The sequence below is a fragment of the Triticum dicoccoides genome, chromosome 5B (assembly GCF_002162155.2).
Source record: "Triticum dicoccoides isolate Atlit2015 ecotype Zavitan chromosome 5B, WEW_v2.0, whole genome shotgun sequence".
In the NCBI taxonomy this organism is placed as follows: Eukaryota; Viridiplantae; Streptophyta; class Magnoliopsida; order Poales; family Poaceae; genus Triticum; species Triticum dicoccoides.
Genome location: NC_041389.1, coordinates 388,882,476 through 388,894,523, shown reverse-complemented (window position 1 = coordinate 388,894,523; position 12,048 = coordinate 388,882,476). Strand labels below are relative to the sequence as shown.

The 12,048-nt window shown below is 46.1% G+C and overlaps 1 protein-coding gene and 1 long non-coding RNA gene across 2 annotated transcripts; both read left to right on the top strand.

Annotated features, from left to right (window-relative positions):
* The first annotated feature begins 3,366 nt into the window (after positions 1 to 3,366).
* Positions 3,367 to 6,344, top strand: LOC119309343 (protein TIFY 6b-like). The gene is made up of 7 exons (XM_037585365.1): positions 3,367 to 3,766; positions 4,330 to 4,490; positions 4,583 to 4,854; positions 4,943 to 5,027; positions 5,117 to 5,480; positions 5,590 to 5,647; positions 5,781 to 6,344. The coding sequence occupies exons 1-7, from the start codon at positions 3,661 to 3,663 to the stop codon at positions 5,983 to 5,985; spliced, it is 1,251 nt and encodes a 416-aa protein (XP_037441262.1). The 5' UTR covers positions 3,367 to 3,660; the 3' UTR covers positions 5,986 to 6,344.
* A 1,540-nt stretch (positions 6,345 to 7,884) lies between these two features.
* LOC119309342 lies at positions 7,885 to 11,595 on the top strand. Its single transcript, XR_005150460.1, has 2 exons — positions 7,885 to 8,723; positions 11,200 to 11,595. It is a non-coding gene; the product is annotated as an uncharacterized LOC119309342 (long non-coding RNA).
* The last annotated feature ends 453 nt before the right edge of the window (positions 11,596 to 12,048 follow it).

The window sequence follows — 12,048 nt, the reverse complement described above, 5'->3', positions numbered from 1 at the left end:
TTTTTTTTTTTTTTTTGCGGGGGAACATGTGAGGACTATGGAAGATCAGATGAGGCTACTGATTCCTGTGGGTCTCTACGTATAATAATACTCTCTGTGTGTCCAGGAGTTGTTCACAACGTTTTGGCCACCCATGCGCCACCCGATCTAGTCTGTGCACTGTACCCCAGCGCCCACCTGCAAACGAACAAACAAACAAACAATACAATCTCCAAGTTGATTAATTCCTACAAGCATCTCACAGCGCATCAGCTGGAAACTAAATTAATAAGGGGCCTTCCAGAAGTTCCAATACTTAGCATTATCTTGAACTATATATTCGCAAGTGCGCACGTCCTTAATATTTCTAGCTTCCACATAGCCAAAAACAATTCAAAAGTATTATACAGGCAGTGGACATGCTAATTAGTTAAAGAAATATATAACACTCCCTCCGTAAACTAATATTTCCGTCGTTTTTATTTACTTCGCATTTTAGCTTTGGTCAAAGTCAATTTTTTAAACTTTAACAAAGTTTTCAGACAAAAATATAAACATATACAATAACAAATCAATAACATTATTCGCAAAAAAAAACAAATCAATAACATTAAATTTATTATTGAATACACTTTCACATCATATAGATTTGCTATTGTAAATGTTCATACTTTTTTTTATAAACTTGGGCAAAGTTTATGAGGTTTGACTTCAATCAAACCTAATATGCAGAGTAAATAAAAACGAAGAAAGTATAAGAGCGTTTAGTTACATATTAATTTAAATCAGCTCCAACCTAAATTTTTTTATGAAGTGCACGCTGGCAGTATATAATATTGGATCAAGCTAAGCATTTTGGGATCTCTAGGAATATTGTATAAGCAGGGTCAATTGCACCCACTGGCCCCTGCTCCGCATTTAATTTGGTAGCCATATCTCTTTCCACAAGTCGCACAATATGTTTAATCACGAACCTGTGGATGCAAAACCTGTGGGCGCAAATCCGGTTCGTGGCATGTGGCGCATGGCATCGTTGTTGAAATTCAAATGATGAGGCGATGCATGGATGGCATGCCTCCTTTTTAATCATGGGGCGCATGATGTGTGTGCATGGGAGCTTAGGCCCAGCGTTTTTGCGTAGAATATATTTTCCGTCCAGCTAGTCGAATTTGATGCTCTCGTTTCGGTACGATAGTCTGCACCTAGTCTTGTTTATATTGATTCAAGAACTCGACGAATTGCATGGCATGCACTCAAGTGGTACTTTTCAGTATGAGCTAGCCCCACGCCTAATTTCCTCAGATGTGAGATCCGTGGAAATCCTAGCATAGAAGCAGCATTCTCATGTTGATTTGGCGGTGAAACAGAAATTGGTGAAGATCTTCGTTACTTACATATTTTACCAGATGGTGAATACTTTGAAAACTTGATTCAGATTTCATATTTAAGAATTATATGCACGGATTTGCCTCAGAAGCATTTAGATAGTATTAATATCGCGGGCCATATATGTTGCGAAAGAAACTTACTTGACACCACTTTTTCCTAAGCAGCATAGTACCAAATTAGCCAAATTTATAACTCCATGTGTTAATTAGTGATACACTTGATAGTTGAGTGGCGGTCAAGATCGAAGAAGAAGACTGGCTTAAAATGTTTATTCGGAGGCGGCTACAAAAGCTTGACAGTTCATCCACTCTACGATCTAGGCGCACAGAGAAGAAAGCACATGCATCCTGCATGGGAGGATGGACAAACTTCTTTAACAAAGCTTACGCTAAATGTTAGGCTGCTATCATTACGTCCTAATGCAATCGGGCGTCGCCACGTATGGCGACAAACCTGCATCATGTACAGTAATCAAGCACGTAGAGTATCCCGTTTATAAGTCCTAAACCTACTCAACTGATGACCGCCTTGTTAAAGTAATCAACACGATCGATCAGCATGCTAACTGCTCCTCCTAGTACAGTGGCGTGGAGTATACTAATAATAATACTGCTAGCCGGTAGCTCCACATGGTCTGTACCTTTTCTCCCTATATTAACCAAGTACTTAATCGTGGGATGCAGATGGGAATCTTGCACAGTGTCTCACACAAGTTTGACAAGACTGTTTGTGCTTATACTATAGTATCACTAAGTGATGTTAAGGAAAGTACTCAATCTAGTCATCGTTTTACTTTTCAAGAGCAGTACAGTATAATTCACCACATAAACTTGGGAGATAAACAAACTTATCTCAGTGGACCTAAAGATACTACTACTACCATAGGAATTGACAAGAAGACGTGTTTGAATAGGAAACCATAATTTACCGGCGAAAAAGGATAATACCCCATAATTTTGGTACTACTAGTAGTACTCCTATTCAAGAGGTCACGCTTCGTGGTTCATGTTGATTTGATATTTACTCCAAAGTGGACAATCAAAGAAAAGAACTCTCATTTTAAGCCGACATACAAAAACTGCAACATCGATCAACCAACTGTTGTTTATAAGAAAAGAAAGATCACCCGAATGTTGCGTAGATAGATTCCTAAAAAATGCCACAAATTTATTTGAAAATCCACGAAAGTCAATCAAACTCACCTCCAAAGGCCACGCATGGCCGCCCCCTTTTCGAAAAGGCAACGTCACTATCTCTAATCTACTCACCGAACCCCTAGAAAACTTTTTGCTAAACCAATCCTGCAGCATAAGCAAGTACCACATATAGAAAAGAAAAAAAAATTATGGTGCGCACATGGCACATGGTCATGGTCATGGCAATCTTTTTAATCATCAGACACGCAAAAAAAGGAACATCACGGGAGGATTATTATTATTATTCTACCCATAAATCCAAAAGTCTACTGTAAGCTCGGGCGCCGGCCCCCCCGCGACGCGCAGCACGTGGTCTTCCCCCGCGACCCACGCGCAGGGGAATCCCACGGGCCCACAGCGTCAGCCACGGTCCGCTCCCCACCTAGTAATTCGGCTCGTGTGACCCAGCCGGGGCTGCACGTGTCGCCACTGCAGCCGCCGCCACGGCCGCTGTGCCCGCGACGGGCGGGTCACCGACGCGCGGGGCAGGGGCTGGGGTTTGACCCGGCTGTCAGTGGCAGTGGGCGGCGTGGGAGCCTCGCGAGGCGGGACGCGCTCGTGCCCGACCACGTGGGCGCGACCGGGCTGGGGCAGCGCGAGAGGAGAGGGCGCCCCGATCCGCTCACCGCGGTAGCCCACCGCCGTGCTCGCCACACCTTTCCTCTCGGTTGATTATCACTCGGTTTTGCTTGTTTATTTATCTATAGTTTGTTTATTTATTTAATTAATCAATCATCTGCCACCCGATCTAACCGCCTGGGCCGAAAATAAATAAGCGATTAGCGGCACCACAAGCGCACGCACACCGCCTAGAGGCCATGCTTGGCTAGGAGGAGTACTGGAGCAGTATACATACGAGAGAGAGAGAGGCAGGAAGGGAAAGGCAGAGCGGTCAAGGCTGGGAGAGGGAGAGGGAGAGCATCGTCGTCGTCATCATTCGTTCGTTCACAGAGGAGGAGTGGTGTTAGCAGTGAGAGAGTCAGAGGAGGGAGGAAGGAAGGTTCAGGGGAGGGGAGGGAGGGGAGTGAGAAACGAAATCCATTTATTCCCCGTCTATCGGAGGCAAACCCGCGGCCTCCTTTCCCGAGCCGGCTGGATGGAGAGGGACTTCCTGGGCGCCATAGGCCACGAGCAGCTGCTGCAGCAGCAGCAGCGCCAGCGCGCCGCCGCCGCCGAGGACGACGCCACCAGAAAGGAGTCAGGTATACTACTACTGCCCTCCCCTTTCTTGATTTGGGCGAGTTCGGCGCAACGAATCTCGGGATTGACAGCGCAGGCGGCCATGCCCGTGCCCTCGCGCGCCCGTAGTTTTTCTTTCCCGCTCTCCCATCGTCGCGCCACCGCCACGAACGCCGTGTCTGCCCGCCTGATTCATCTGCTGGCGGTGGCGGGCGGGCGGGCTCAATTCCTTCTCGCCTTTCTTTCAGTTCCCTCCCCTCCCCATCTTCTTCTTTTGTTTTCGGGAAAGGGGAGCGCGTTAGGTATGGGCTGCCGAATTCCTTTCGGCGGCTCCCTTGCCGCGGATGGCGCCTCTGGGAAGCGACGCTTCTGGTTCCAGGGAGGGGGAGACACGCCAAATCTTTCCGGTAGCCGCGCATGTGGCTTTGCTGATTCCGATTAGCCTCCGTCTCGCTGCTGGGATGGGGATGTTTAACGGATCCGTGCCTGTCTCGCTTCTTGCGCGTCCGTCCTCCTATATGTACGCCGTCGTCCGAGTCTAACTGAGAATTGTCTCTGTGTCTGTGTCTGTATCTGCAATCCGCAGCTTACTTTGGGGGAGGAGGAGTGCCACCCATGGATTGGTCCTTCGCTGGCAGGGCCGGGGCCGCGCCGGCGGTCATGTCCTTCAGGTCGGCTGCGAGGGAGGAGCAGCAGGGCGAGCTCGCGTACCCCAAGCAGCAGGCCTCCCGCGTCCTGACGCCACAGGTAACTGGAGCTGCTGCTGCTCTCGATTTATGCACGGTTCATGTTTTGCCTGCCAGTTTTGCTAATTGTTGCGTGCTCGTTATGTTGTGCAGAGATCGTTTGGTGCTGAGACCCATGGCAGCGTGCAGTACGCCGCCGCCGCGCGTGCGGCTTACGGTGTGCAGCCTTCGCAGCAGCAGCATGCTCCTAATGGTGCTAGGGTGATTCCAATGTCGTCGCCGTTCAATCCCAACAATCCCATGTTCAGGGTTCAGAGTTCGCCTAACCTCCCGAATGGCGGTGCTGCTGGTAGCCCGTTTAAACAACCGCCTTTTGCCATGAACAATGCGGTGGCTGCTTCTACCGTTGGTGTCTATAAATCAAGGTAGATAATTTGCCCTGTTTGATTTGCAGAAAATACTGTCTGTAAAATCCAACTTCGAACTGAATTATTACTTGTCTTATTTGTGAAGGGACATGCCGAAGCCAAAGACAGCGCAGTTAACTATCTTCTACGCTGGTTCTGTCAATGTATTCAACAACGTCTCAGCAGAAAAGGTACAGCACAATTTCTTCTTATTGGTAATGCATTTCCATGTCATTTAGGTTTGCTGGCTAAGCTGAATAATTGTTCCCGTTCATTACAGGCTCAGGAGCTTATGTTCTTGGCCAGCAGAGGATCTCTTCCAACTGCACCCACTACTGTTACTCGCAGCCCAGATGCAACCTTTTTCACTCCGGCTAAGCTTGCGGCACCTGAGGCTTCACCTGCAAAGCAGATGCTAGCTCAGATACCACAGCGTGTTTCACCTCCTTTGCCGGCCATTTCCAAGCCGATGTCCATCATGTCTCAAGCTGCATGTCTCCCCAAGAGCACATCTAGCTCCAACACCGATTCCGCAGTGCCAAAATCTTCAGGCCAGTTGGTTGTACCTCCCACTAGTCAGCCCTCGTCGTCGACTCATACTGCGACACTATCGTCCACCACTGCTGCAAGTATTATGCCAAGAGGTATGGATGCTTACGCGTGCATCTTGTGCTGTTTGATGTTGTTTAGTGGAGTATATCTGTTGAATTAATACGCTGGATGATGTATTGATGTCGTTATTTTTCGTTTCAGCTGTTCCTCAAGCTCGTAAGGCATCCCTTGCCCGATTCTTGGAGAAAAGGAAAGAAAGGTACTACAACCTTAGAATTCAGTCTTTACTATCCGAGTGTTGCAGAACATTTATCAGTTAACTTAGCTACATAACATAGCCTGTATTTGTGATCATAGGCTGATATTCATCATGTCTTCGTGTCTTCTTTCAGAGTGACGACTACGGCGCCATATCCATCAGCCAAGAGCCCGATGGAGAGCACCGACACGGTCGGAAGCGCCAACGACAACAATAGCAAGTCCTCATCATGCACAGAGATCGCCTTCTCAAGCAACCATGAAGAGTCGCTGCGTCTAGGCCGGCCCAGGAACATCAGCTTTAGCGGGGAGTCCCCAAGTACAAAACTACACATCTGATCCGATATGATCTTCCGGTTGTCCATAGATTCAACCATGATGGCTGATGCAAAGCCGTAATAAGATTTTGCATCCAGGCAGGCAGGAGGAGGGAAGGGATATTGGGAAAGGCAGGCAGCATGATATATGTTATTGATGATGCTCTTATTCTTGTTTATGATGTGTTTTGTTTTGGTTAGTTCGCAACCTGTAATGCTGGTCTAGCTGGTGCAACACCCCACCTAACTAACAAGGGAGCTGTCGCTTGCAGACTCTTGATTGTTATTTTTTGTTTTGCCCCTGCGCCCATTGTATTGCAGAAAGAAACATGTTAATTTAGCAGTATGAAATTATAGGCTTACAAATTTCCACCGTCGGTTGCAAAGCTCTGTTGGTTCTTCTTGTTCTTCTGTTTTTACCAACTTTTACAGGAGCTTCATGATGTTGCGTGCTTGAGCTCTTTCCGGGCGCTCTGGTCTAGTACATCACTGACCACAATTGTGCACAATAGCGCTTGGGTGAATATCTAGTTGTGGATCTGTCTAGGTCAGCACTGAATTCAGATAACCACCCTGGGCCAGCCACCACCGGCATCCTGAAGTTAGGTGGTTTTGCTTGAAACTGTGGATGCCAGATGGTACTCGAATGGATGTACTGTATGTTCTATCTTTCTTTATTTCCTTTTATTATTTTATTCTCCGTTGGTTGTTTTATTTCTGTAACCTCCCAGATACACCGAAAGCTTCATGGGCTTACTTTGACCGTACAGTACGTACATTTTGTTGGGTTTCCAAGAAAGATGCCCCCAAATTGCTTGTACTAACTAGTTTTTTTTTACGAGTAACTAGGGACTTTATTAAGGAGTGATAATCAACGGAATACAAATAATGTCTGGCAGTGTCCCTAGCCAAATATGACGACCTACGGGAAGCGTAGATGCAGCTTTTGTTAGCGCATGTGCTTTAAAATTATTTTCTCTATATTCAAATTTGAACTTGACGCAGTTGAACTCCCTTCTTCTGGCCGATATTTCATGCAAAATTGGTGCATAATGGGTCGCTGCACCTGTATCAATCTTGCTCACCACTTCCAGGCAGTCAGAGGCTATAACCATGCGCGATAGATTTAGGTCCTGAGCCAGCGCCAAAGCCTCATTGCATGCCTGTGCTTCTAGTCTTGTGGCTTCAACCAATCCATCAAATATTACCGCCGAGGCACCCAAGAATTGGCCTTCATTGTTCCTGCATATGGCAGCTGCTGCACCAAACTTGCCCTACCGTGAGATCCCACCATCCACATTGATTTTTGCTTCGTCGCCTTCGTCTCGTGCAGCCCTTGCCGGCGCCCGCGTCCCTGGTCGTCCGCCTGCGCGCCAGGTCGAGCCTCCCCCCACGTGCGCGGGTACGCTGCTGCCGCAGCCGCTGCTGCCGCAGCCGCTGCTCTACGGTGCCCCCCTCTCCGCCCACCGCTGCCAAGGCTTTCTCTGGTCGCCGCCGCACCGGCCTGACCCCGTTTTCCCCTGTGCCTCCTAGGCCGCCGGCGCCGTGGCCGCGCTCACCTCGCGCCCACTGTCGCCACCAGCCCTCTCCGTCCCGCCTCCGGTCGCCCCAGCTACCACCCCTGCCGCCGCATCCGCCGCGGCCCGCTCCCTTCCATGGCCGGCGTCGTGCCCCGCCATGGCTGCCGGCAAGACAGCGGGCCCGGGTCCAGGCGACCGGGCGCCCGCAACCACGCCCGTTCGGGCGACAACCGTCGCCCCAGCGTCCAAAACCCGTAAGGCCCCCTGTGCCTATGACAGGGGGCCCCACGACCAGAATGTTTTGTTTTTTTTAAAGAAGAAAAATAAATAATAAATATAATAATTAAAATGTTAATTAATTAATCTCCATCTCCATCTCCACTACTAGTAAAAAAGCAAACTTGAATTACCCTATAGCCACACCAACTAATGTACACAGGATTACCAGAAACGTCCGATCAACCCACCTAAATCACATCTAACAATCCAAATTACATCAAGGGGTCGGCCGTATAAACCAACGCGCCAGATTGAATGTTCTGCCGGCAGACTACGTCCTGTCCGGCTGCCCCACGACCAAACCTCGACCACCTCCACTGAATCTCCACTAATTGCGCCACTGCCACACCGAGATTTCCTCTCTCTCCCTCCCGGTTTCCCCTCTGGTCTCTCTCTCTCTCTCTTCCCCGAACGCGCAACAGCGCTAGGGATTCGCCCTCCCACTAAATCGAGATTCAGATCATGGAGGGCGGCGTAGGAACTGTCGAATCCTGCCACCCCCAGAATCCTTCTTCCTCTCCTTCCCTTCTTTATGCCCAACACATGTACACCCACCTGTAGCAGCTCCTCTATTCTTCGCATGTTCAATTGCTCCTCTACTCTTTCCCTCTGTGTGTGCTTTTCTTTGTATCTCTACTCAGGACAACGGCGACTAGGCGGACCGGCGACTGGCGGGGCGACGGAAAAGGGTGGGCGACGCCGTGACAAGATGTGGGCATGAGGCGGAGAAACCGAGCGGACAAGCAACCGGCGCACCTACAGGTACATCCATACAGGTGAATCGATCGATATTTCTTTTTTTTAACAGGCACACGTACATGGAAAAGGGATCGATTAATCGATCGAACCGATAGCTGCTAGGCAGGCGTGGATGCACGGTGTGCTGGCCGGTGTCCAGATCCAGATCTTACAGGTGCCCAGCCCAAAAAGCTGGACTATGTATAAGCACAAAATTTACCTGGTGCGTCCGCCCTTGTGTCTACTAACAGATGGTGTACTGTTCTATCATAGCTTGTTCTGTTTTTTTTTCCAACCATTTTTTGTTGTATATTCTTTGTTAGTAAATGCCCCAATCTTTATCATCTAGGGCTAGGGCGCTAGGCACCATGTATTTGGTAGTACAGTGAGTTTATGTGAAATCCTCCAAAATTTTGTTATCTCGATTTCTTAAAAAAGCAGAAGAGAGTTGTCCGGTTAATTTACGGAGAACCGAGCTAAATCGTTACAACACGCCTAGCAAGAAGGGCGTCCTGGCCGACCTGGCACCCACAATACCAACACACACCTCCCAGGCGAGAACACTGTCGAGGTAGCCTGCAATGTCATCGTCATCACCTCTCTCCGAGCAAGCGACTCCGACTTCAACGCAGACGAACCGTCAAGGCCACTCCGAACGGACGACACACGAGAACCATGTTGGCTAATGCCACACAATCGGCCGTCTATGACGAAGACCCGGCAGCTTTGACTAGGGTCCCTTTCTCTATCAGTTATATGGTTCTTAGCTGATTGCATGATTAGGATTTTAACACTCAGGCTACGTTTGGCTGTAGGGTATTTTTAAAGTTTTCAAACAATACTGTGGTTTTTTCATAAACCTGCAGTATTAAATACTTTGATGCGTTTGATGTCAACAAAAACTAAAGTTCTATAACCCGTAGTATCCCAGAAACCGTGGTCTTTTTGCAATTTCGGAAAATGAGGTCCCGACTTCTTTTTTTTCTAAACGGAGCCGAGAGAAATCTTCATAAGGGCGCAATTGATGCCAAGATAAAAGATTAGATGCAATCGCCTTCCTATTTTCATCTGTCTGTTGTATGGTAAACTGACTGTGTCCTATCTCCTAATTATTAGGCATTTCAGTAACTATTTAGAGCTTCCTGTACGTCCAGATAAGAAGATTAGATGCTATCGTTTAGAGGTTAATCTACGTCTATATAAGATGATTAGATGTAGCTATAGATTGCATCGCATGCGATCGCCTTACATTTTTTGCTGTGTCAGTTATATTGTATAAACAAATTGTATCCCATCTCCTACTTCCTGAATTCCAAATTATAAGATGTTTTGGTAGGCTCAAACAGCCTAATAAAACATCTTATAATTACAGATGGAGGTAGTAATTATTAGGCATTCCAGTAGCCGTTTAGAGGTCTCTCAAGTCCTTCCAGCGTTATTACCTGCGAATCATCCCTTCTCTGTAGCCATGAGTGAATGAAGCTTACCGCCAGGAAAAAGGATATGTGATCTTCTCCGCCGTGCTGCATGGCGTCTGCATGCAGACAGCGGCTGTTAGCACATCTAATTGGTCAAAACTTGGTAAAACATCACCAGCAAAAAATCTCTGTACTTTCTGAGAAACCGGGGAAAACTACGGTAGTAAGAAACTGTAATATTGCTTTGCCCATGCGTCGGAATACTTTGGCTTTGAATTATCACTGTTTTCTAAATATTGTGCTACCAAACTGTGTTTTGAATGCGTTTTGATTTTTGGTTTGAGAGTTTTTGCCCCAGGCCGAGATGACCGAATTTCGGCCATTTTCAAAATTTTCGGCCAAATTTTGCCAAATTTGACCAATTTCGGCTGAAAGATAGATTTCACCCTAGGCAAATCCCTTTTTTCGGCCAAAAATTAAAACACAGGCCAAACTAAGCATCAGTGTTTTAAGAAGAAAATTAATGAATGAAGAGACTGCTCTTCTCCAGTTCGGTGGGAGCAGAGTAGGCAATCATGGAGGTGACAGACGCAATGACTTAGCACGACGGATGGTTGGCCCCAAGTTTCTACAACTGATTTGAGTTTTCTGTGTGTGGGTAATAAGTACAGTACTTGTACTGTATTATCCTTGTACTGTTCTCTTCACCCATTTTTTGTTGTATACCCAATCTTTATTAACTAGGTAGCATGTATTTCTTACACAACCAGTGATATGAAGTCTGTCCAATATTTTGTTATCTAGGTAGTCAAAACAACTTCAGTCTGCTTAATAAAATTCTTCTGTTTTTGTTGCTACAATGACAAAAAAACTGTTGTGCCAATGGAGAACTTGGATCAATTGATAGTATACCAATCTTGGGCACTAGACATCTATTTCATATGAATGTTTTCTACTGACATATGGTAGTTGTGATAGTTAATGTTTCTTGCTCCATGTTGCTTCTTCTTCTGACAAATCAAGAGTAATCTATCATATCATTCACCATCTTGCAAATGTCATTGTTTCACAAAAGCTACTTTCTGTCTTTCAGTGCCGGTTAATCTTTTTTTATCCATTTATGTATTTCTGATACCAAAGAAGAGGTTTTCTACAAAAGCTATTTTCTGTCTTTCAGTGCGCAAATTTGAAGAATGTACATGCATTTGGATGTCAAGATATGTTGATTGTTGCAACCAGAAACCATTTACTACTTTGCTAACCCATTTCTTTTTATTTCAGCTCAAGCTTCCTTCTGTAACTCCTACATTGGTGTTTAAAGACTTGGCGGTAAACCGAGTGGTGGTCTTACTATCTTAATACTCAACTGCCTACTATGAGAATTGTATTTCTGTTTTTATGATAACTATGGAGCTATGACTAAAAATCCTATGGAGTTATGATCCAAAAAAGAACTGTGGAGTTGTGTGCAAAGAAAGAGAAGGACATAATGTTTCTCAATTTTCCCTTTGTATCAGTATATGTTTCACATTATATCATAGGCACAATTAGTTGAGCTCTCAAGCAGAACTTTTCCAGTATGACTACACTTACAATGCCTTGTGAGAATTTTGTAGAAGGAAATATTTCGCCCATGAAAACCTGAGACTAACTAGCCACGGTGTCTACATTTTATCATGGTAGGGTGAAACCTTGTTTTTTCTTTCCTAAGTAGATATAGTTATGTTTTGATACGCTATAATACATATCTTTTCTAAAATTTAAAAATACATATCATTTACAAAACTAAATACCAAGAAACTAGATGGAAATTACTTGTGAAATAGCAACACTAATTTCTTGGTGTAATCTAAAGAAGAAGAATGTTCGCTTTTTGATCAAGCAATTTGGCGACAGCAGTGCCAAGTTTCAGTTCAGCAGGGAGACCAAGTGCCCCTACATTGTCCATTCCTACAACACCCTGGCCTGTCAAACGATCCAAGAACATGCAGATGAAGTAAGCACTAAGTTGGTGACTTGGTGTAAGAGTATGGAATTGAATACGATGAATGATGTGCTCGCCGAACAGGCACATGTTTTGTCTATATATGTACCCATGACTATGTTTTCAGAATTGGTTGGGAACACCCC